Source organism: Ipomoea nil, unplaced genomic scaffold (genome assembly GCF_001879475.1).
Source record: "Ipomoea nil cultivar Tokyo-kokei standard unplaced genomic scaffold, Asagao_1.1 scaffold3069, whole genome shotgun sequence".
Taxonomy (NCBI): Eukaryota; Viridiplantae; Streptophyta; class Magnoliopsida; order Solanales; family Convolvulaceae; genus Ipomoea; species Ipomoea nil.
In genome coordinates, this window is record NW_017619497.1 from 8,169,314 (window position 1) to 8,193,152 (window position 23,839).

Here is a 23,839-nt window from a genome sequence, read left to right on the forward strand (position 1 = left end):
GTAGCCTAGTCACAAATTATATGCATTAGACAATCTAACATGTTTTTGTATTTTTCTAAATATATCAAATTAATATTTGTTGGACGGAGGTTGGTAAAGTGACAAATCTAGCACTATTCACTATGTGCTATATTTTTTAGTGTTATGGTAAGCCTTTGATGAGAAAAATACTATAATGAACTCTTATTTTTTACTCTAAATTCTTACTTCTTCATATAAATCTTTGAAGTAGACATCTTTTTATGAAATCAGTGCTTATTACTTTTTGTTATCAATATCAGGAGCATCACTCCTTTTTAACTTCTCAATAATCACCTGATGAATGTTAACACAAGAAGGTTGTTAATTAACAGAAAGAACCAATTCAAACACTATAGCAACACCATATCATCAGTAAGAAAATCATCACCAAAATTACAGTATCTTACTGGAATCCTATCTTGTTATTTCTCTCTCTGATGCAACCTTCTTTTTGCCGCATTTCTTACCAAAACAAACAAAAGATTTCAGAGATTCAATCATCACAATGTGGATAGATATATGTAAATTAAAGAAGAATATAAGCAGCAGATCAGATGCATTTGTATGCAGATCTGTGTAAGTGTAACCTCAAGCTTGAAAGCCTGCAATTACTTAACACTGCGTTGGAAGCTTTCTTAATTTTCTGTTTTTGTTTTTATTTTTACAACATTTATTCTAATTTTAGTCATACATAACAAAACAAAATAATCATTCCAATTCCTGCATGCCAACTATTTAATATGCAAAATATATTCCAATTACTAAGTTCAAACCAAACACATTATTAAACATTTAAACTTTTCCTAAAATTACATCAGTATAGAAAATATTTGCTAACTACAAAAAAAAAAAAAAATAATAATAATATATCTATGCTACTAAACAATCTCAATATCTTGCATTGAATTTCTTGGATAATCAACTTGGGCAGTGAACTTTTTCCAGAACCAATGGTGTTTCCAGACAACACTCATGTCTTCAATGGGAATGTTCTTCGTCTCCGGCACCAGGAAGTATACAAACACAGTCATGGCAACCACAAAACAGGCAAAGAAGATGAACAATCCAAACTTTAAGTGACACAGCATGTTGAGGAAGACTTGAGCGACGAAAAAGGTGAAGATCATGTTGACGGAAACGTTGATGCTCTGAGCTGCTGATCGGATCTCCAACGGGAATATTTCACTGGGCACGAGCCAACCCAGAGGCCCCCACGACCATGCAAATCCAGCAACGTATGTGCAGATGAAAATCACCACCACTGCAGCAAACCATTTGGGCAAATCCCCAGGATTTCCACTGGTTCCAAATTTCACCCCAATGCAAACTGTAACAATAATCTACAACAGCAGATTGTTTAAATTAATTAAAGAACATTAATCAATCTTATTAATTAAGGAAGGTTGAGATCGATAGACTGTAGAATGAATTGCGTTACCTGGCAAATAAGCATTTGAATGCCGCCTTCAAGGAAGAAGAACCTTCTCCCAGCTCTATCAACGAATGCAACAGAAACCAAAGTAGCTAGAGCATTAACAGCGCCGGTAATCACAGAAGATACAAGAGAAGCGTTGCTTCCAAACCCGACAGTTTTGAACAAGACCGGGGCATAGAACATGATGACATTGATGCCAGTGAGTTGCTGGAAAAATGGAATCATCATTGACATTACGAACTGGGGCCTATACTTCCTTTCCAGGAGGTTTTTCCATGGATGCTTGATTTGGTTAGAAGCATAGCTAGCAGCAACCAAGTCGTTGAACTCTTCCTCCACATTGTCTACTCCCCTGATTCTTCTCAACCTGGATTTTGCTTCGCCGTGGTTCCCACGCTCAATCATGGAGTTTGGGGTGTCCGGGAGGAAGATAGAGCCGATTGTGATGATGAGAGCAGGAACCACCGCACCGCCCAAGCTCAATCGCCACCCCCATGAGATCTTGGCGAAGAAATAGTTGGCCACATTGGCTATTAAGATCCCCACTGTGATGAAAAGCTGGAAGCCAATGTTGAGTGCTCCTCTGTATTTTGATGGCGCCATCTCTGATAGATAAAGTGGAACAGACTGCACAATACAAACAAAAAATTCAGTCAATTCTTGAACAAGGGAATTTCACCTTGCTTATTCCCCAGCCGCTACTGCATTTAGTACGAATCTAATTTCAGACAACAATGATGAATTGGTGATCGAAGAATACCTGATTGGCAAATCCAATGCCAAAACCCAGCAAAACGCGGCCAACAATCAACATCCAAAGAGCTTGAGCAAAGCCGTTGAGGAGAGCTCCGACGCAGAAGATGAAACCTCCGGCCATCATGGAAGTCCTCCGCCCCAATTTTCTGGTGACATACGAGGCAACCATGGAGGAAACCAGGGCGGCCAAGTACAACGAAGACGTAAACATGGTTAGTGTTTCGCTGTTAAACTTACAGTACTGATTCGTGGAAGAATCCAGGCTCTGCTTTCTATAAACATCTGGAAAAAACCTTTCCAAGAAGGTATCCATTGAAGTCACACCCCCTATCAAAAATCCAAGAAACATATATAACATCAATTTTCAATAACCTATTAAGATAACCAGGCCATTAAACTTTATACATATATATATGTCGGAAAAAACTTGTAATTATATATACCTGAAATCCCGATATCATAACCAAAAATCAGTCCACCCATGGCAGCCACCATGCAAGTAACAATGACATATCCAGTAAGTTTTCCGGGATATTCTTTGCTAGATGCATGAGCAATTCCACCGCCAGCCATTGTTGGATTACCAAACTAATTAAAGAAAACTAACAAGAGAATATAACAGTATAATAGGAGGAAGCTAAGCTAGAGAAGCAATGAGAAAGTAAGAGGATATCCAGGTGTATTTATAGTTTGTACTAGATACTAATACCAGTTATAATAGGACAACGGATACAAATTACAATTTGATTAAGAATAGAAATTTTGTTTCCAAAAAAAAAAAAAAATTGAAATTCTCAGTTTGATTAAGAATAGAAATTATAATTCAAGTAGACTACACTATCTATAGCTTCCTAAAAAGACTACACTATCTATACATGTACAGATGTACTCAAACAAGAATGTTTTTTTTTTTTTTTGGAAACAAGAACGTTAATTTACTTGTTTCTCAAGTTAAAATCAAACCGTACAACTTTGTTTTGTGAAAAATTATATCATGGATCTTAATTATGATTATAGCTTTATTTTTTATATATTGTCTAATATTTTATAAGTTTATTAAATTTTGTTATAAATTTATTTTTAGATTATTACAACTTCATTATTAAAAAAAAAAAAAAAGTGTCAAACATACCATGAGTTAACCAACTAAACAAGTCAATTTGAACTTAATTATTTAATGGTTTACCAATTTAGGGGATTTGAAATGATGATGATGATGATGATGATGATGATTATTATTATTATTATTATTATTATTATTATTATTATTATTTTACTTAGAGAACCCAATTGCACAATCTGATTGATGATTTACGAACTAATTTGATCCTTTTTTCTTTTATGCTATGACAAACAAGTATAATATATTTTCATCATGTGAATCCCATAAAAGATGTCTATATCAATGATTTATATGAAGGAGTAAGAATTTAGAGTAAAAAATAGGAGTTCATTATAGTATTTTTCACATCAAACGCTTACCACAGTACTAAAAAGTATAGCACATAGTGAAGACGTAACTTTATTTTCTTATACCGACACATTTTCAAGGAGCAAGGTGCTGGATTTGGACCTTCAAACCTCTACCTAACAATCATCTTAACTACCTCGAATTAGATTTGTTCCTTCACTAACCTGCGCCTAACAAATATTAATTTGATATATTTAGAAAAATGCAAAAACATGTTAGAATGTCTAATGCACATAATTTGTGACTAGGCTACACTTTTAAGGAGAATTTTTGTCCCTAATTTTTATAACCATAACCAATCACTAGGGGTTTCCATAATTCGGTGACAAATTGGTTAATTGACCAAATCAACAAAATTTGATTAACCAATTTTTAATCGAAATATTTCAATTCAATTAATGATTAAGAATTTTTAATTTCGGTTAACAGTTAATTTGATTCAAAACAGTTGGTTAACTGGATTGCATGTGTATGTATATATGTTTAATGTTATAATTCATAAATAATATTATTAAATATTTTTCAAAATTTTTAATTTTTGTTAACGGTTAATTAATTTGGTTCAAAAGTGTTGGTTGACTGAATTACATATGAATGTATATATATGTTTTAATTTTATAATTCATAAATAATATTATTAAATATTTTTCAAAATTTATTATTTATTTAGTGATGTAATGACTATTTATAAAGGTTTTTAAAATTGGACTTAAATATTTTGGTTATGTTAACCGACCACTTAACAAAAAAAAAAATCAATTTGATTAATTTGTAAATATAAATTTTAATTCAATTCATGATTAAAGCATTTAGAAAGTTAATTAATTCGATTCGATTATTAACCGATGAAGTTTTTGAGAAAGTTTACTCCTGCAAGAACAAAAAAATTTCAAAAACTTTTGTTAAAAAAAAAATAAAAATTGGCAGGGCCGTTTGGGGCGCATTGCCCGCCCCACCCACTAGGATTTAAAAAAAAAAAAAAAAACTTTTTGGCCGTTGCTACTAGGAGTGAGCATCGGTCGGTTTTTGGTTAATAACCGAAATAATAATAAAAAAAAATTACCCTTCTCATAATTGACCGAAATAACTGAACCACTAATCATAACCGAACCGATTGAAAATCGAAACTTTCGATCGGTTTCGGTTGATTATTTTTAACTGAACTTAATGACCTAACAGACTGTAATTTCTTTAAAAATATTAGTCTAAACTCAAAAATATTAACACTAAAAACACATTACTAGTTAAAGTAGTCAATCACACAACAAATGCAAAATCAAATGTCCAAACAAATCTTAAGAGTCCATGATTTAAAGTATGCCCCAAATGAGCTCACTGCCAATGTGCCAAACTCACTTGTTGTCCTTATTTTTCTTGCTAGCACAAAAGCCGAATAGTCTATGATGAGAAGAAGGTCTGGCTGGCTGGCTTAGTTAATGCGCTCACACTGGTTCGTTTTATTTTGTATCATTTCTTGCCTTTTTTGGATTATACTGTGTTTTAATATAGTAGTATAATATCTACAATCTACAAATCTAATAAGAGCCAATAATGTTGCTGGTGGATAATTTCTCAATGTGGTTTAAGTAGCCAGAATTTACAATTTTTTCCTTGCAGTGTTGCAGCTGGTTAAGGACAAGAGAATGGAAAGCAAGAGCTTCTTGTTCAGTTGTTCCCAAACCTTGCCTCTTCAGGATCAAGCAATACAACGTTTTGATCGTTCTGCACGAATCTCTTTCAGTTCCCAGCCACAACCACCAGACTAGACAACGTTTTGAATGTGATCCATGAACCCATAACTCAACAGAATGGTGACAAAACTAGCTGAAGAGGAGCACAGATTCATGATCCCCTCAAGGCTACTTAATTCTCTGGTTTTAGACGAAAACAACAATTTGGGATCCAATACATTCACTAATTCCCCAGCCCCTCAATCTCTAATGATCATTTGCCTGGTGGATTCATCCCCAGAATTGAAGCCACACATTGCAGAAACTCAATGGCACATATCTGTGTAACCTCACAAGCTTGATGAACCCCCCTTCCTCAACCATGAACCTCATGATCTCCTCAACCCCAACAAGATTTCTCAACACCCTACAAGCCAAGGCAACCAATTCATCCCTACACTCACTATTGGACCACATTTTCAACACTCCACCTTGAGCTGAAACAGACCAGCAGCCATTATCAAAATTCTCTGTCACCTTCTTTCTGCAAACAACACCTTGTTGCATACTCTTTACTCAAATCACTCCCACTCTCCAAAATTCTAATCGCTGGCACAATTATCCCACCCCCCTTAAGCTTGAAAGCCTGCAATATAATTACTTGACACTGCTTTGGAAGCTTTCTTAATTTTCTGTTTTTATTTTTATTTTTACAACATTTATTCTAATTTTAGTCATGCATAACAAAATAAAATAATCATTTCAATTCCTGCATGCCAACTATTAAATATGCAAAATAGTTTTACCAAAATATATTCCAATTACTAACTACTTATTTCTCATGTTCAAACCAAACACACTATTAAAAATTTAAAATTTTCCTAAGATTACATCAGTATAGAAAATATTTGCTAACTACAAAAAAGAAAAAATAATATATCTATGCTACTAAACAATCTCAATATCTAGCGTTGAATTTCTTGGATAATCAACTTGGGCAGTGTACTTTTTCCAGAACCAATGGTGTTTCCAGACAACACTCATGTCTTCAATAGGAATGTTCTTCGTCTCCGGCACCAGGAAGTATACAAACACAGTCATGGCAACCACGAAACAGGCGAAGAAGATGAACAATCCAAACTTTAAGTGACACAGCATGTTGAGGAAGACTTGAGCGACGAAAAAGGTGAAGATCATGTTGACAGAGACGTTGATGCTCTGAGCCGCTGATCGGATCTCCAACGGGAATATTTCACTGGGCACGAGCCAACCCAAAGGCCCCCACGACCATGCAAATCCAGCAACGTATGTGCAGATGAAAGTCACCACCACTGCAGCAAACCATTTGGGCAAATCCCCAGGATTTCCACTGGTTCCAAATTTCACCCCAATGCAAACTGTAACAATAATCTACAGCAGCAGATTGTTTAAATTAAACAACATTAATCAATCTTATTAATTAATTAGTACACATTAATATGGAAGGTTGAGATAAAACTGTGAGTATAAAATGATTTATGTTACCTGGCAAATAAGCATTTGAATGCCACCTAGAAGGAAGAAGAACCTTCTCCCAGCTTTATCAACAAACCCAACCGAAACAAAAGTGGCGAGAACGTTAACGACACCGGTAATCACAGAAGATACAAGAGAAGCATTGCTTCCAAACCCAATGGTTTTGAACAAGACCGGGGCATAGAACATGATGACATTGATGCCAGTGAGTTGCTGGAAGAATGGAATCATCATTGACATTACGAACTGGGGCCTATACTTCCTTTTCACGAGGTTTGTCCATGGATGCTTGATTTGGTTAGAAGCATAGCTAGCAGCAACCAAGTCGTTGAACTCTTCGTCCACGTTGTCTACTCCCCTGATTCTTCTCAACCTGGATTTGGCTTCGCCGTGGTTCCCACGCTCAATCATGGAGTTTGGGGTGTCCGGGAGGAAGATGGAACCGATTGTGATGATGAGAGCAGGAACCACCGCGCCGCCCAAGCTCAGTCGCCACCCCCACGAGATCTTGGCGAAGAAATAGTTGGCCACATTGGCTATTAAGATCCCCACTGTGATGAAAAGCTGGAAGCCAATGTTGAGTGCTCCTCTGTATTTTGATGGCGCCATCTCAGATAAATAAAGTGGAACAGACTGCACAATACAAACAAAAAATTTAAAAATAAAAAATTCGGTCAATTCTTGAACAAGGGAATTTCACCTTGCCTATTCCCCAGCCGCTGCTGCATTTAGTACGCAGTTATATATTATACATATGTTTAAAAATTCTGCATTATATTATATTCATAAGTAATGACGGTTGGTGTAATATACGATGATAATATAATCGTGTATATGTATACCTCTGATCTGTTTATATACTAAATCCAAGTCTACTTATATTGTGTTATGATTAACCTTAGCTCTCAAGCATATATGTAAACATTTTTAGTATATATAACGAATCTAATTGGTGATCGAAGAATACCTGATTGGCAAATCCAATGCCAAAACCCAGCAAAACACGGCCAACGATCAACATCCAAAGAGCTTGAGCGAAGCCGTTGAGGAGAGCTCCGATGCAGAAGATGAAACCTCCGGCCATCATGGAAGTCCTCCGCCCCAATTTTCTGGTGACATACGAGGCAACCATGGAGGAAACCAGGGCGGCCAAGTACAACGAAGACGTAAACATGGTTAGAGTTTCGCTGTTAAACTTACAGTACTGATTCGTGGAAGAATCCAGGCTCTGCTTTCTATAAACATCCGGAAAAAACCTTTCCAAGAAGGTATCCATTGAAGTCACACCCCCTACCAGAAATCCAAGAAACATATATAACATCAATTTTCAATAACTTATTAAGATAACCAGGCCATTAAACTTTATACATATATATGTCGGAAAAAAACTTGTAATTATATATACCTGAAATCCCGATATCATAACCAAAAATCAGACCACCCATGGCAGCCACCATGCAAGTAACAATGACATATCCAGTAAGTTTTCCGGGATATTCCTTGGTAGATGCATGAGCAATTCCACCGCCAGCCATTGTTGGATTACCAAACTAAAGAAAACCAACAAGAGAATATATAGATTATAACAGTATGCAATAGGAGGAAGCTAAGCTAGAGAAGCAATGAGAAAGTAAGAAGAGATCCAGGTGTATTTATAGTTTGGATTAGATACTATTACCAGTTATAATAGGACAACGCATACAGTTCGATTAAGAATAGAAATTTTTGTTTCCAAAAAAAATAAAAGAATAGAAATTCCCAGTTCGATTAAGAATAGAAATTATAATTCAAGTAGACTACACTATCTATAGCTTCCTAAAAAGACAAAACTATCTATACACCTACTTAAACAAGAACCTTTTTTTTTTTTTTTTGGAAACAAGAACGGTAATTTACTTGTTTCTCAAGTTAAAATCAAACCGTACAACTTTGTTTTGTAAAAAATTATATCATGGACCCAAGATCCATTTTGCTACATGGATCTTAATTATTAACATATCTTTATTTTTTATATATTGTCTATTTTTTTTATTTATAAATTTATTATATTTTGGTATAAATTTATTTTTAGATTATTACAACTTATATCATGAGTTTATTTTGTTACGTAAATCCTGATTCACGGTATAAGCATTTGTTTATGTCTACGTGGGCCATGGGGTTTCAAAATTCAGCCCAAGTTGGTTTTCAATATTGGGCCAAGAATGGGGTTTGCAGATTGGGCTAGGGTTCAAAAGCCCAAATTCCTGTTTTGGAAGCGTTATGTTGTGCAACTGTGTGCACCATGCGGTTGCAAAAATGATGTCGTTTTGACGTTTGACTTAAAAAAAATCAGTTTCGATTGCTGTTAACAGCGTTATGTTGTGCATAATTTGAATTATATAGTTCATTCGTTCTAGATATATAGTTCATTCATTTTAGATAGGGAAAAGGGTCAAATAGGCCCTCAAACTTTAGCTTAAAAGTCAATTAGGCCCCTAAACTTTTTAAAGGTGCAATTACACCCATCAACAATTCATTTAGGTGCAATAAAACCCAAAAACAAGTTAATGACCTGCTATCACAGGTCATTAGTGTTCAGGTCACATTCTGGCGAATTTTTCGGCAAAAAAAAAAAGTGACCAGCAACTGATCCAGATTTGTCGAAAATTTTGCCGTATTCGGGTCCCGGGTCCGGCATTGGGGCACTGCTACAATGTTCGTGCCTAAAACGAAGAAGAAAAGCGGCAAAATAGCGTTTTCAAAATGGCATTGCTTCCCAAAATTAGCGCATTTCTTCTTCTTCGTCCTCTCCTATTCTCCCAAAATCCCAATAAGAAGAAACCCTTCTTTGCTTTCACTAAAACAATGTCGTCATGGACATGCTCAACATGCACTTTCATCAACCCTCCTACCCAGAAATCCGCCTGCGAAATCTGCCTATCCGCCGCACCCGCCCCGTCTCCCTCATCATCCATTTCACCCGAAAAGCCCAAATGGTCATGCGCAGCCTGCACTTTCCTGAACCCCTTCCGCAGCACGCGGTGCGAAATATGTGGGACCAGAGCCTCCGCCGCTTCGCTTTCAACCCTCCTTGAAACCGGCGATGACGATCAGGACGTGGACCCTTCTGTGGGGAGCGTTTTCTTTCCTTTGAGATCCTGTAATAGTAGTAGTAGCAGTATCAAGAAAAAATTAGACCTAGTTGGGTTAGATGATGGGGTCGCTATAGATATTACGAGATACGGGTCGGGCACGGATAGCGATAAGAATGGTTCGTCTGATGCCATTGGGTCCAGGGCTGAGAATAATAAGAGGAAAAGAAGGGAAGAACTGGTTGTGGTTGAGGATGATGGGATTGATTTGCTTGGTTTCAAGGATGTCAAAGCAGGAAAAAAGGTTGCGAATGAGTCACTTAGTAAGTTGGAATTCTGAACTTTGATTGGAATTCTTGGAGAAAAGTTTTATTCTTTTCGCATTTCCCATTGATTATTGCTTGTGATTATCTGTTATTAGGATAAATATTAGCTTTTTTCTTGTGTCTTGCTAGGGTATCTATTTTTAATTAGAAAATATGAGCAAATTAGCTACTTTCATGTTTGAATCTGAACTGTGGGTTTGTAAGTTTCAGATGTTGTAGAGCAAGCTCCTAGCAAAACTTCTTTGCACAGGGATCCCAAAATATTGAAGATTTTGACATACAATGTTTGGTTTCGTGAAGATCTCGAAATGCATAAAAGGATGGAAGCTATAGGTGACCTTATTGAGTTGCATTCCCCTGACATTATATGTTTTCAGGTACATTGCATTCTTTAATCAATGTCCACCATTGCAACATTAAGCTCTTTTGGCTAGGAGACTTATTAATTGAAATATGCAGGAGGTTATTCCCGAAATTTATGACATCTTTCAGCGTTCTAGGTGGTGGAAGGTGTATCGTTGCTCTGTGTCTAGTAACATGGAGTTTACCGGGGCATACTTCTGTATGCAGGTAATTTACTGTGCTTTGTAAGAATAATATGATTCTGGAGATTCGTCTAGTGAGGTATATTTGTGATAACACGATGTTAAGAAAAACTGTCTTCCTGGCCATGTTTTCTAGGAAGTTTAATGTTGCGTTTGTTGAATGAGTATTTGCACTAACTTAAAAAAAAATAAAATAAAAATTGCAGTTAACTAAACTCTCGGTGAAAAGCTTCAGCTCCAAACCTTTTGACAATTCTATAATGGGAAGAAGACTTTGTAGTGCTGAGATTGAAGTTGCAAAAGATCTGAGATTGGTTGTTGCCACCAGCCATCTTGAGAGTCCTTGCCCCGCACCTCCTAAGTGGGACCAGATGTTCAGCAAGGAGCGTGTAGATCAGGCCAAGGCGGCTATCAAGGTACTGGAGCAAAATCCAAACGTTATCTTTTGTGGGGATATGAACTGGGATGACAAATTGGATGGACCATTTCCTTTACCGGAAGGGTGGATTGATGTGTGGACTGAGCTAAGGCCTGGAGAGATCGGATACACATATGACACCAAGACAAATAAAATGCTAACGGGCAATAGGACTCTGCAGAAACGACTGGACAGATTCATATGCAGCCTTCGAGATTTCAAGATTAATAAAATCGAGATGATTGGTAAGGATCCCATCCCGGGCCTGTTCTATTGTAAAGAAAAGAAAGTAAGAAACGAGGTCAAGAAGCTAACGCTCCCTGTCTTGCCAAGCGATCACTATGGCTTGCTTCTGGAGATTCGTCTTCCATAGCTGCTGCATCCTAGTTACCCAGTTTTGCTTTCTCTCTATGCTATTTTGCTTGCTCACCCCCCCCCCCCCCCCCCCCCCCCCCCCCCGCCGCGGCAGTTTTGTATAGGCAACATATGAACGATGTAATGCTGTTCGAGTCTTTTTGTTAAGCTGTCGTTTTCATCAACACATGATCTGTTAGGATAAGAATTAGGTTGATGATGAAGGTGAGGAGGTGAACTTCTGTTAGAGGGTAAGGTTGGATGTACTTTTCTACCAGTCCAAAAATGGAAACTATTATCTTTCTGAGTTCTTGATGTCTATATGAAGCTCAGTTTAACTCTGAATCTCAAGCTCCAAATTTCCATTCAAATTGCATCAGTAAAGATGAATGACTTAACTCCATTCAATGGGACAGGCTATTGTTTATATATTTGTTTATCTATATATATGTATATTTTTTTAAAAAAATAAAAATAAACAATTTTCTAAATACATTGTTGATGAGCCTACTACACTATAATATTATTGCTAGGGTCTAGTTTCAGGGGGCTCTAGAAATTAATATAAAACTTTAAATGAAATAAAAAGAAATATTAAGTAGCAGCTCTAGTGGGAGTAGTTTGTACAATTGTCCTCCATTAGAAGCTGCAACAAACAGCTTCAAAATTTTGCTACAATAATAATGGAAATTGGCATGCTTAGTACTAAGTGCAAATTAAAAACACCCTTAAAATCTCTCATAATCTTGATAAGAATTTTCTTGATATCTTATTGTGTTGGTCTAGTGGATTCTTTTCATCAATATTATGGCATATTGGCATTAATGGAGACAATATTATATATCAGTGCCTGCGTTCATGCATGTGCATATATACATACTTGACAAGCGTGCTTGTGTATATATACATACTTGACAAACGATTGTGACATTGTAAAACCTATAATTTAACCCGAGAAAAGAAGAAGGAAATTACCTAGAGTTAGTACTCTCCAAATGTTCCATGTGTGTGTGTAAATTTATAACTCAAAAACCTCCAAGTACACAACTAACCAATCTTATCTAAAATTAAAGCACCCATAGTCCAGTAAAATTTATTGAAGTGCAAAATACAGAGCCTCAAGCATCTAAAACCCCGACCATGTTGCTTGGCTATGCTGACAAGATTGTAACCAAGATAATTGACAACCTTAATTATTCTGCTCCCTAAAATATTTGCATATACATGAAGATGGAGAGAAGTGAATGGGATGATTGATTTACTGAGATGTTGGACCATTGGTGACATTATGGGTGGCAATTAATACCTGCAGGATTTGTTCATTGCTACAGGTACAATTCAAGTATCCATCTGACTTCCACTACACCAAAAAGCACCACTACAAAACAAATCGTTTTATTATTCATATATCATTTTTTTGAAACAATTATTCATATATCATTAGTTCTTCACATGGGCTGCATGATCAGTTTGAATAGGGCAGTACTCATTTTAGTTTTCTTGAATATATATAATCACTGTTACATATGTAGTTAGTACATATATATATATATAATGCATCATATCGTGAAAAAATCTTGATTAGATTATGCAAACAATCAATTGAACATAGTTTATCAAGTATATATTATAGAGTTAATACTATTTGGAGTGTCTTAAGTCTTAACTATTAACATTTACTTAATTAGGTCCTCTGATCTGTTTAAAAATTTACTTTATAAAATCTCCTGAGTAGTAAAATGTTACCTAATTAGGTCCTTTGTTATCATTTCTGTCAGCGGATCGTCAAATCGAGGAGCAAACTTGTCTTTTCTTCATCTTCCATGACTCGAATCAACCTCTTTTTGTCAGTATGTAACCCATGATTTCTGCCACTCCAAATTAAAGACTGATCGTTTATTTGTACTAGGAATTGCAAAGAGGAATGGAGGGTTTGAGATGTATCTTGACCATGTATTTGTGGACTTTGACTTGTTTTTGCCCTTAAGTTAACTTATCCAAAGCTCCGAGGGGAAGAAAAGACAAGTTTGCCCCTAGATTTCTCACGATAATCGTAATAGAGGATCTAATTAGGTAAATGTTTTAGTACTCAGAGAATTGTTCAGAGTACATTTTTAAACAGATAACTTAATTAAGTAAATTTTAATAGTTAAATAATTCAAACTGGTATTGATCTATATTATCTCATTATTATTTATTTATTTATTTATTATTATTATTATTATTATTATTATTATTATTATTATTATTATTATTATTATATCTGTGAATGGGAAATCATTAACTTTAGAAGGACAAGATTTGACAGATAGACCAGAATGACACCTGGATTTCATAACAATCCCAAAGTTTGCTCATTACAAAACTCATAGTGTATATTACAAAATTGAAAATATATATAGTCACCAACTCCACTACTTCATTTACATATTATATCATCAAATGTACAACCTGATCACATGCATGTATGTATATATTTCTTCCCTTCCCATCAGAAAGGAATAGGTCTTCTTTAATCATGAAGGAAAATTCTATTTGGTCTGCTAGCATTATTTCTGGGATTTCTTTTGGCAGACATGAATGATTGGATTCGAATCAAACTTAACAAATTAAAGTTCCAACTACACCTTTTATAAAATTTCTCAAAGAGCTTACCACGATGTTGGACTCGCCTCTCCGAGCCTTTGCCACACAGTATGTGGGATTCAACCTCTGGCTCATAACGTGCTTTGATACCATTATGTCAAAAACAGCTATGCTGGACTCGGCTCTCTAAGTTTCTGCCTCACAGCATGTGGGATTAATTCGACCTCCTCCCTGTGACTTGCTTTGATATTAATTTGTTAGAATCAAACGGTTATTATTACATCAAAAACTACAAAAAGACATAAATTTATTTCATTCTACACCAGTCAATGCTATGTTTGAATGACATGATGCTAGACTCGACTCTTTGAACCATTGCCAAATTGAATTATTGTGAATATAAATAATGAAATTGTATTTAAGTATATGGCTAGAGATCTGTCAATTCTAAGAACATTTTATTTTATACACATGCACTAATCAGATGACCAATAATATGATTGCATGAGGAGTGGTGGGCTATAAATAGGGGAGGATTTTCAGGGAAAAAGACCAAGAAAGTGAAAGCTCTCAAGTCAAAGAGGTATAGCAGAGAGAGAGAGAGAGAGAGAGAGAGAGAGAGAGAGAGAGAGAGAGAGAGAGAGAGAGAGAGAGCTTTTGCTTGGTTTTTGAAGATAATTTCAGTCATGTCTATTTGTATTCACTTTCTGTGCATGGCTCTTCTTGCTCTGAGCATTGCCATTGAGATGACTGAAGCAGGTTATTATGGAGAGGGTGATGATGGCTTCTGTAACAATGGTGGTTGGCGTGGGTGCAAAAGCTTTTTCAGAGGGGGAGGAGGGGGTGGCGGCGGTGGTGGAGGTGGAGGGGGAGGTGGTAATGGAAATGGGGGTAGTGGTTCAGGACATGGTGAAGGTTTTGGAGCTGGGGTTGGTGTAGACGGAGGTGGCGGTGGAGGTGGTGGGGGGTCAGGTGGTGGAGGTGGCGGCAATGTGGATGGTTCGGGGTATGGAAGTGGAAGAGGATTTGGTTCAGGCGCAGGTTTTGGAGGACGCAAAGGTGGCGGCGCCTTTGGAGGTGGTGGAGGAGGAGGAGGAGGGGGTGGTGGTGGTAATGGAAATGGGGGTAGTGGTTCAGGTCACGGCGAAGGTTTTGGAGCTGGGGTTGGTGTTGATGGCGGTGGTGGTGGCGGTGGAGGGGGGTCAGGAGGCGGAGATGGTAGCAATGTGGATGGTTCGGGGTATGGAAGTGGCAGAGGATTTGGTGCGGGGGCAGGTTTTGGAGGACACAACGGTGGAGGTGGCGGTGGAGGAGGAGGAGGAGGCGGAGGTGGTGGTACCGGGTCTGGAGGAGGGTTCGGTCATGGTAGTGGCTTTGGTGCTGGTTTTGGTGTGGGAGAAAGTGGTGGAGGTGGTGGGGGAGGAGGAGGAGGAGGTGGAGGTGGAGGTTTTGGTTCAAATGGTGGTTATGGTCATGGCAGTGGTTTTGGAATGGGTGGTGGATTCGGTGGCAGTGGTGGAGGTGGAGGTGGGGGTGAAGGAGGAGGAGGAGGAGGAGAAGGTGGTTCCGCCGGAGGCTCCGGCCATGGCAGTGGTTATGGCGCAGGAAGCCAAGAAGGAAACACTTCCGGTGGCGGAGGAGGAGGTGGTGGTGGCGGTGGCGGCGGTGGCAACAATGATAATGGTTACGGTGAAGGTTACGGGCATGGTGAAGGCAGTGGTTTCGGTGGAAGTATAGACAACACATACGGCAATGGCAGTGGCAAAAATGGCGGCGGCGTAGGCATGGGCTTTGGTATGGGTATTGGATTTGGTTTCGGCATCGGTGCCGGCGCCGGCGGCGAAGCTGAAAACAGTGCAAAACCCTAAAAGTTACTCCAATCCTTCATAAGCAATGTTGCAAAGGCCTTAAGCTTCAAAAATGAAGCAAACTCTTTTCTCTCTCAGCTTGCATACAAATGCATGTTAGTAAATTAAAGATGCATTTAGATGCATTATTTCTACCCTCTCTCCACAATATCATTTGTTTTCATAAATAAAAATAAAACTTATTTTACAATAAATTGTTTGTTTTAACACACTTGATCGATTCCATCAAGCATGATCTTTCTAGGACTTATCTTTTTTTTTTTTTTTTTTTTTATTTAAATAATTGATGAAAAGACATAATAATTAAAACTTACTTAATGCACTCTTTTAGTAGTCCCTCTATCAGCCAAAAAAACAGTACAACATGTCTCTTGTTACTACTAGGGGTGTAAATGAGCCGAGCAGCTAGCGAGCGGCTCGGTCAAAGCTCAGCTCGAGCTCGAGCCGAACTCGAACGACTCTTTTAGTAATCGAGCTCGAGCCGAACCTAGATATTCTATGCTCGTGACTCGTCGAACCTCTCGCGAGCCATATAATATATATATATATATATATATATATATATATATATATATATATATATATATATATATATATATATATATATATACACATGGAGTAATATATAAAAATAACAATTAGAAATTAAAATTTTAAACTCAAAATTCCTAAAAGATTTCTATTAATTATGTATAGGTAAAACAAAGTAGTTTGAATTTTAAATCAAAAGTATTAAATAGGTCAAATTCAATGTCAAAATCGAGCTCAAACTCGGTGTCGGCCTCGGTTGGGGTTGACCTCGGCGTCGACCTCGTGGTGGACCTTGGCCAGACGGAGTAACCCGTGGGGGCCGCCACGTGAGAAGGCCGTCCTAGGCCTCGGGCGTGCCCGCGTGACTCGGTCAAACCGTGATCCAAACGCCCACCCTATTCTTGTGGGGCAGTTGGGACTTGGGAGGATTAGCTAGTATAAGAGGGCCGGGCATGCTCTTGTCTTGTTAGGACACCTAAATCTTGTCTTGTTACTACATTCATTTTGTAATTTTCCTATAAAAGCTTATCAATACGAAAGTTGTCTCCGTGACATACATATTCTTTGCCTTTTCCTATTCATCATTTATTAGGTTTAGTGATTCGGGTCTACCCCGAGTAATTAAATCCATCAAGAGCCATGCCGCCTCCTCACCGCCGCAACGTCCCTAGATCATACCAGCCCAAGAAATCCTTGACGAGTTGCTGCTGCAAATGCTTTCTCTTCATCTTCGTCTGCTCGGTTTACGTCATGCGCGGATAGAAAAAGAATGAGTTCTTGCAAATCAAATGAAGATGGGCTAGCTGACATATGTTAGAACTTAGAAGGGGAGAGAAAGGAAATTTAATGGTGTAAAATAATTGATGAATACAATCTTATGAAAAAAAATATATAAACAAAATTTATAACTATATAACATAGGGACTAAATGTGATGCATTATAGATAATTGAAAGACTAAATTTGTTCAAATCAATTAAGAGGGACCAAATCTCTAAAAGTAAAACAATTAAGGGGCTAAAAGCGCGAGTTTCCCTTCTTTATATATTTCTGGGAGACTTTTGGGAGTGTTTTGAATTCCCTTAGTAAGCGTATAAATACTAAGTTCCATTGTAATCTTTACATCACACATTTTTCTATCAATATATAAGTTCTATCTTTCTCTTTTCGTCTATGACTCATATCATATGCTTCCTGTGTTACCAGCGGGTGATAGCCTTGGCAATCCATCAGGCCATTCAACCTATTACTCTAGATTAGTTAACATATTACAATAACAAAACCATAAAAAACTACTAGGACTATGTGGTCTAATGGTATCCGGGTTGGACTTCCATTTGGAAGATTATGAGTTCAAGCCTTAGTGGAGGCGTTATTGGTTCTTTGTGTTTCAGTAGGTTGAGAAAGTATATGAATAGATACTACAATGTAATAGAGCTAGTTACTTTCAGAAAAAAAAAACCACTAAACTGATTTTATTTCATGGAACTAATAAGCCACTTTGGACACACTGCTTTTTATTAATAAGCCAAAACATATTCAATGTTGATTAAATATGAAATGTAACAGAGTTAATGCCAGACTCGTATGCAATTAGAATGTCATTTTCTTCCATGAAAACTGAAGTAAAAAATCAGAATTTTCGTTTTACAGTTACAGTCACTTTTTTATTTTAGTAACATATTGTATTAATTATTCATTTGCAATCTCACTTGTTTATTTGTGCAGCAATCTTGCAGTTTCCTGCTGTTCATAAAAACAGGTCCCCAAAAAATGGATATCAACGAACAAAAATCTACCGTAAGAGACTAATTTACTTAATTAATCAATGAAAAATGTATTTTCATGATCATTATCAAAAAAAAGAAATTAAGAAAGTTGGTATGTTATGTGAATTTCGGTTCCAAACCTTTCCTTGAATACCTAATCACTGCCGGTCTATGAAAACTTCAGCAAATTTTACATCACATGGTTTAAGCTAGCATTACTCCATTCATCTTAATTATCTACTTCAATTCAACATCAACAAAATACATTTTACGTGAATATTTATGAAACTTCATCAAAAAAAAAAAAAAAAAAAAAAAAAAAAAAAAAACTTCACAAATGCAATTCATTTATTTGAAAATAATTTACTAATCTAGTTAAGACATTGGGCACAAATTTTCGCGCAAAGCGCATAGAAAAAACTAGTATATATATATATATATATATATATATATATATATATATATATAATGAAAAAAAAATTAGCAAGGTTGAGCTAATCGGGTTAACTCGACCAAAATAGACGAGTTAACTCAACTAAGTTAGACGCTAGTCGGCTGTTTAGGCGGCCAAGTCGACCGAGTTAGGCACTAGGCGGCCGATCGCCACGGTGGAGGAGCGCCTAGATCGATTTTTGCAACAGTACTTTTAATACATGAAATTTTAATACTTTTAATACATTAAATTTTAAAAACTTGGGTGGTTGGTACTTATATTTTTAAGTTAGAGATTGTAGGGGCTGGGTCCCATAGCCCTATCAGCACCATTGATGATTTTTGTGTATCTATAGTTTTATAATAATAAAGAAATACAATATTTTTTTACGAGAATTCTTATTTTTTAACATTACTTATATTTCAAAATTTTGTTGATTTACAAAAAATAAATATTATTTTATATATTTTATATTAATTTTTATATACTAAAGTGATGATAATGTATATTAAAGTGATGAGACTAATCTAACTCTTAATTGAACTACACATATTTAACATGTATATATAGTTTTCACATCATTAGTGAATGGACATGATTTACTTAATAAAATGTTATAGATTTAATTTTACAAAATATTTTAATATTGTTTATAATGTCATGAAATACTCTACATTTATAAAATAAAAAAAATTTAAAAAAAAAAAACAAAACAAAACAAAAAACATTCTAAAATATTTTTCAAATAATAAAATTCTCAATGCATAGATAACACATATAATGCACACACTTGGACAATTGGGCACATACCTTTCCCCAAGATTGAAGTTAAGTCATATATGTTAGTGAACTAGTGAAGTGTTTTTTTTTTTTTTTTTTTAAATATAATCTAGTGAACCCTATATGTGCAACGAATGGAAGGTTTGCCCCTCTTTCATTAGCCACAACAAGAAAGCAATTTTCAACAATATTGAGCATGACTGCAAAAAAGGATAGGGGTGTTTATTCAGTTAATTTGATTAATAATAGAATTGAATTAGTTAAAATTTCTAAATGCTTTAATCATCAATCCAACTAAATTTTATATTTACAAATTAATCAATTTGATTTTTATTCTTTTTTGTTAATTGGTCGACTTATCAAATATTTTAATTACTCCAATTTTAAAAACCTTAAATTTTATAATTTTATAATTTCACACAACAAAACAGTCATTACATCAATACATAAATGGTCAATTTTGAAAAAAAAAAAAAACTAATTTAATAGTATTATTTATGAATTATAAAAATTAAAACATATATACATCCACATGTAGTTTGGTTAATCAACACTTTTGAACCAAATAGTTACCAACTCAAAAATTAGTTTGAGTTGATCAAGTGATCAACTATCCTTTCAAAAAAAAAAATGATCAACTATATTGGCAACCAAGCTGATTTATTCCTGTACTCCTTTGCTCAGTAGGTAACAAAAAGAGATTTTATCCAATACACACCATATAATTAATTGTGACTGCAAATTTCCATTGTCACTCGAAAAAAAAAAAATCATATATGTTTGGATCTTAATTTCTGCAGAATAAAGTTGAAACGTGATCGCCTTCAAAGTGTTTGATATTAGTCCGCATTGTATGGGTGTTGTCAATATCTATCCAAGAATTTTCATATGTTTCACTAAGCGCGGCGTTCAAAATATAATGCCGGCCGCTCCTGAATGTGAACACTCCCCTCCGGTCGCCGGTCGCCGCTGCATTCAACCCCTATTGCCTGCGTTTCAAGCCTCTTCGTGCTATACGTAGTTACGTACGTGCCGCTTTAGTTGGCTTTCTACGGTCTGATCTATACTTTTTATATTTCAAAAAAAAAAAAATTCATTATAAGTGTGCTAGTTTAGTTGTTGGTTTTAATATTCAAAGCTACGGCTTATTATATGATTGATAAAATTATATAAAGTGTTTTACCAATGATATACATAAGAAAAATATAATTTCATGAGTACAAATTATATTGGTTAACATACATACATACACTAATTTTGTCTCTCATATTTTCTTATCAACGTTTTGATTCCATTGAAGCTGGCTTTGTGTTCTCTTCATTGTGAAAGCGAAACTCATAAAATCAACTGTGAAATTATAATCTTGTTGAGTTTACTTACTATATTGCCGATCATTCTTGATGTAGTGATTAAACATTTAAACAGACCTTTTCAATAGATATGGGTTAACACAAGTCACTAATAAATTCGGTCACCTTTGCATGATGTGTAAAACCCATCATTGCACTTACTTAAAATCTTCGGAGTATCACTTTAAAAATTAAAGTACTATACATAAAACTCTTGATTAATTACACCACGCTTAAATTCTTATTATATAATAACAAGTGTAAGTTCGGTTTTTATCAAAAGTATGAAAAATTAGCGATTTCTATTCGTATATTTATATATAATAGTAATTTCAATTCTTCAATTAATCAATTGCTTCGTATATTGTTGACTTGAACATTATTGACCTTTTACTTTCACGGTAGATGGGCGTAATAGAGACTACTAAACTCAATTGCCTTTGCATTACATGTGTAAAACCTATCCATCGATATACATACAAAATTATAACTTACAATTTTAAACTATTAAACTCTTGATTTTTTTTTTTTGGAATGATACTGACTCTATTACAATGTAGTATTTGTTCATATCTACTTTCTCAACCTACTGAAGCACAAATAGCCAATAACGCTTCCATTGAAGCTCGAACTCACAACATTATTAAAATTGGTCAGAAAAATAAAATTATTAAAATTGCCATCACCTCATGACAAATTAAAAGATGAATAGTGTTCACATCAATAATTGAAATATTGAAATCATTATTTTGTATTTTATAAGGGAATGAAAATGTTATTTGAGAGACCGAGTCATGAATAGTAGAGGAGTAAGACCGCTACGTTGCCTTGGGTTGGCCGTTTCAATATAATTTCATTAGCCGTTAGGTACCCTATGTTGAAAGTCAACAAGTAGACTAATTAAATAAGCCAAGTGAAAAAAAAAAAGTGGATTACAGAAAAATTCGCACTAAAATATTTTTGTACCATAAAATCGACTGAAAATGTGTTGATAAAAATCAAACTTGTTTTCTTATACTCACCATGAACAAAAGTGAAAGACTTCTTCTCCTAAAAGATTGAATCACAACTCTATAGATCCCTCAGATCTCTTCCCGAAAGAGCATTTAAGATGATGTAAATTATGTGACAGAATCAAATATTTATCATCATTGAGGTTTGAACATTGACCTCTTCTCCTAAATACTGACTAATAAACCATTAAGTTATATATGCTCGTAATGTCAAAAAGTGAAATAGACTTAATCAGACATGTACTGATTCAATACTTACGGTTGAATAATTCAAGTTCAGTGTTTAATGTTTGGTCAAGTCCTAAATTCCCTTCTCAAGAATCTCTTATAAATATGGCATCCAATTATCCAAGACCACAACGAAAAGAACAGATCAATCTTAAATCTCCAAAATCATGGCTACCCTTCAAGCTTCAACCTTATGGAATTCATCATCAGCAACGGCGGCGGCGGGGGGCTCGACTACCCGGAGAAAGACAATAAACGCCGCCTTGAATTTCCCGAAAATCCATAAAACCAATCTCTCTCTCTCCCTTCCGATCCTCCGAACAAGAAGATTCATGGAGGAAATCGAGTTCGGAAGCGGGTACACGACCAAAACCTCGGACCCGTCCGAGAAGAAGCCAGCAGATCCATTGGTCGTCGCTAAGCTTTACGCGATCTTGGAGGCGGTGGCGGATAGGGCGGAGATGCACAGCAACGTTTGTGAGCAGAGAAATAACTGGAACAGCCTGCTATTAACCTCCGTCAACGGCCTCATTCTCGCCGCCGCTACTATGGCGGGAATCTCGGCCGCCGGGCCGGCGTTACCCGCGCTTAAACTGTCGTCCACTTTGCTCTACTTATCCGCGACGGGGATGCTGGTGGTTATGAACAAAATTCAGCCGTCACAGCTGGCGGAAGAGCAGCGGAACGCGGCGAGGCTGTTCAGGAATCTCCATAGCCAAATCCAAACAACCTTATCCGCCGGCCACCCCACAAACGGCGACGTTTCAGAAGCCATGCAGAGAGTTTTGGCGCTTGATAAGGCCTACCCTCTCCCCCTCCTCGGCGCCATGCTCGAGAAGTTCCCGGCCGCCGTCGCGCCGGCCGTGTGGTGGCCGGATCAGCCGCGCCGGCAGCCAACCCAAATCCGCGGGACCGGTAACGATTGGAACGGGGAATTAGAGGAAGACATGAGAGAAGTAATCAAAGTGATGAAGATAAAAGACAGAGAAGACTATTTACGCCTGGGAAAGAAAGCCTTGAAACTGAACAAAGCTCTCGCCATCTCAGGGCCGGTACTAACCGGCCTAGCCGCCGTTGGAGCGTCATTAGCAGGGCCCTCCGCCTCTTGGGCGGCGGCGGTCGTGGGAGTGGCCGCCGGAGCATTAGCCGCCGTCGTTAACACGTTACAGCACGGCGGACAAGTGGGGATGGTGTTCGAGATGTATCGCAGCAATGCGGGTTTCTTTAAGCTGGTTCAAGACTCCATTGATTCAAACATTGAAGAAAAAGATTTGCAGAGAAGAGAAAACGGGGAATTGTTTGAAATGAAGGTGGCGTTGAAGCTGGGAAGGAGTCTGTCGGAGCTCAAAGATCTTGCTGCCAAATCACGATCGCTGCAGAATAATGAAGAGATTGACGAATTCGCAAGCAAGCTTTTCTGAGATATATATATGACATTCAATTCATTCATTCATTCTTTAATTTGTACCAATGATGGATATCATAACCCTATTAATTGTACATTAAAAATTGAAATTATTATAATTAATGATTTTTAAACTTTATGGATTCATATAATATATTTTTCAAATTTTAAATTTTATAGATTACTCCCTATGTTAAACTGTACCGTTTAATATTGAGCAGTGTTGCAAAAATCGCGCCATAGACGTGCCTAGGCGCTCTAGGTGTTCTAGACGGTCCCCAGACGCCTAGGTG

At 36.5% G+C, this 23,839-nt stretch overlaps 5 protein-coding genes across 6 annotated transcripts; 3 read left to right on the plus strand and 2 right to left on the minus strand.

Annotated features, from left to right (window-relative positions):
- Positions 1-868: 868 nt before the first annotated feature.
- Positions 869-2,785, minus strand: LOC109165700 (sugar transport protein 1-like). The gene is made up of 4 exons (XM_019314579.1): positions 2,656-2,785; positions 2,217-2,539; positions 1,460-2,083; positions 869-1,361 (listed from the first exon to the last, which is right to left on the minus strand). The coding sequence occupies exons 1-4, from the start codon at positions 2,783-2,785 to the stop codon at positions 900-902; spliced, it is 1,539 nt and encodes a 512-aa protein (XP_019170124.1). The 3' UTR covers positions 869-899.
- Positions 2,786-6,271: 3,486 nt separating this feature from the next.
- On the minus strand, positions 6,272-8,439 carry LOC109165698 (sugar transport protein 1-like). Its single transcript, XM_019314577.1, has 4 exons — positions 8,274-8,439; positions 7,836-8,158; positions 6,878-7,501; positions 6,272-6,763 (listed from the first exon to the last, which is right to left on the minus strand). The coding sequence occupies exons 1-4, from the start codon at positions 8,401-8,403 to the stop codon at positions 6,302-6,304; spliced, it is 1,539 nt and encodes a 512-aa protein (XP_019170122.1). The 5' UTR covers positions 8,404-8,439; the 3' UTR covers positions 6,272-6,301.
- A 1,121-nt stretch (positions 8,440-9,560) lies between these two features.
- LOC109165653 (tyrosyl-DNA phosphodiesterase 2) lies at positions 9,561-11,663 on the plus strand. Of its 2 annotated transcripts, none has more exons than XM_019314506.1 (4): positions 9,561-10,265; positions 10,473-10,645; positions 10,728-10,838; positions 11,020-11,663. In XM_019314506.1, exons 1-4 carry the CDS (start codon positions 9,614-9,616, stop codon positions 11,602-11,604), a joined length of 1,521 nt encoding a protein of 506 aa, XP_019170051.1. In that variant the 5' UTR covers positions 9,561-9,613; the 3' UTR covers positions 11,605-11,663. The 2 variants fall into 2 exon arrangements, with proteins under 2 accessions (XP_019170051.1, XP_019170052.1); XM_019314507.1 differs by having other exon boundaries at positions 9,562-10,265; positions 10,479-10,645.
- Positions 11,664-14,884: 3,221 nt separating this feature from the next.
- On the plus strand, positions 14,885-16,039 carry LOC109164826 (glycine-rich cell wall structural protein 1-like). Its single transcript, XM_019313373.1, has 2 exons — positions 14,885-15,692; positions 15,777-16,039. Exons 1-2 carry the CDS (start codon positions 14,885-14,887, stop codon positions 16,037-16,039), a joined length of 1,071 nt encoding a protein of 356 aa, XP_019168918.1.
- Positions 16,040-22,271: 6,232 nt separating this feature from the next.
- LOC109165654 (probable F-box protein At4g22030) lies at positions 22,272-23,685 on the plus strand. Its single transcript, XM_019314508.1, has one exon. The coding sequence runs from the start codon at positions 22,309-22,311 to the stop codon at positions 23,560-23,562; it is 1,254 nt and encodes a 417-aa protein (XP_019170053.1). The 5' UTR covers positions 22,272-22,308; the 3' UTR covers positions 23,563-23,685.
- Positions 23,686-23,839: the final 154 nt, after the last annotated feature.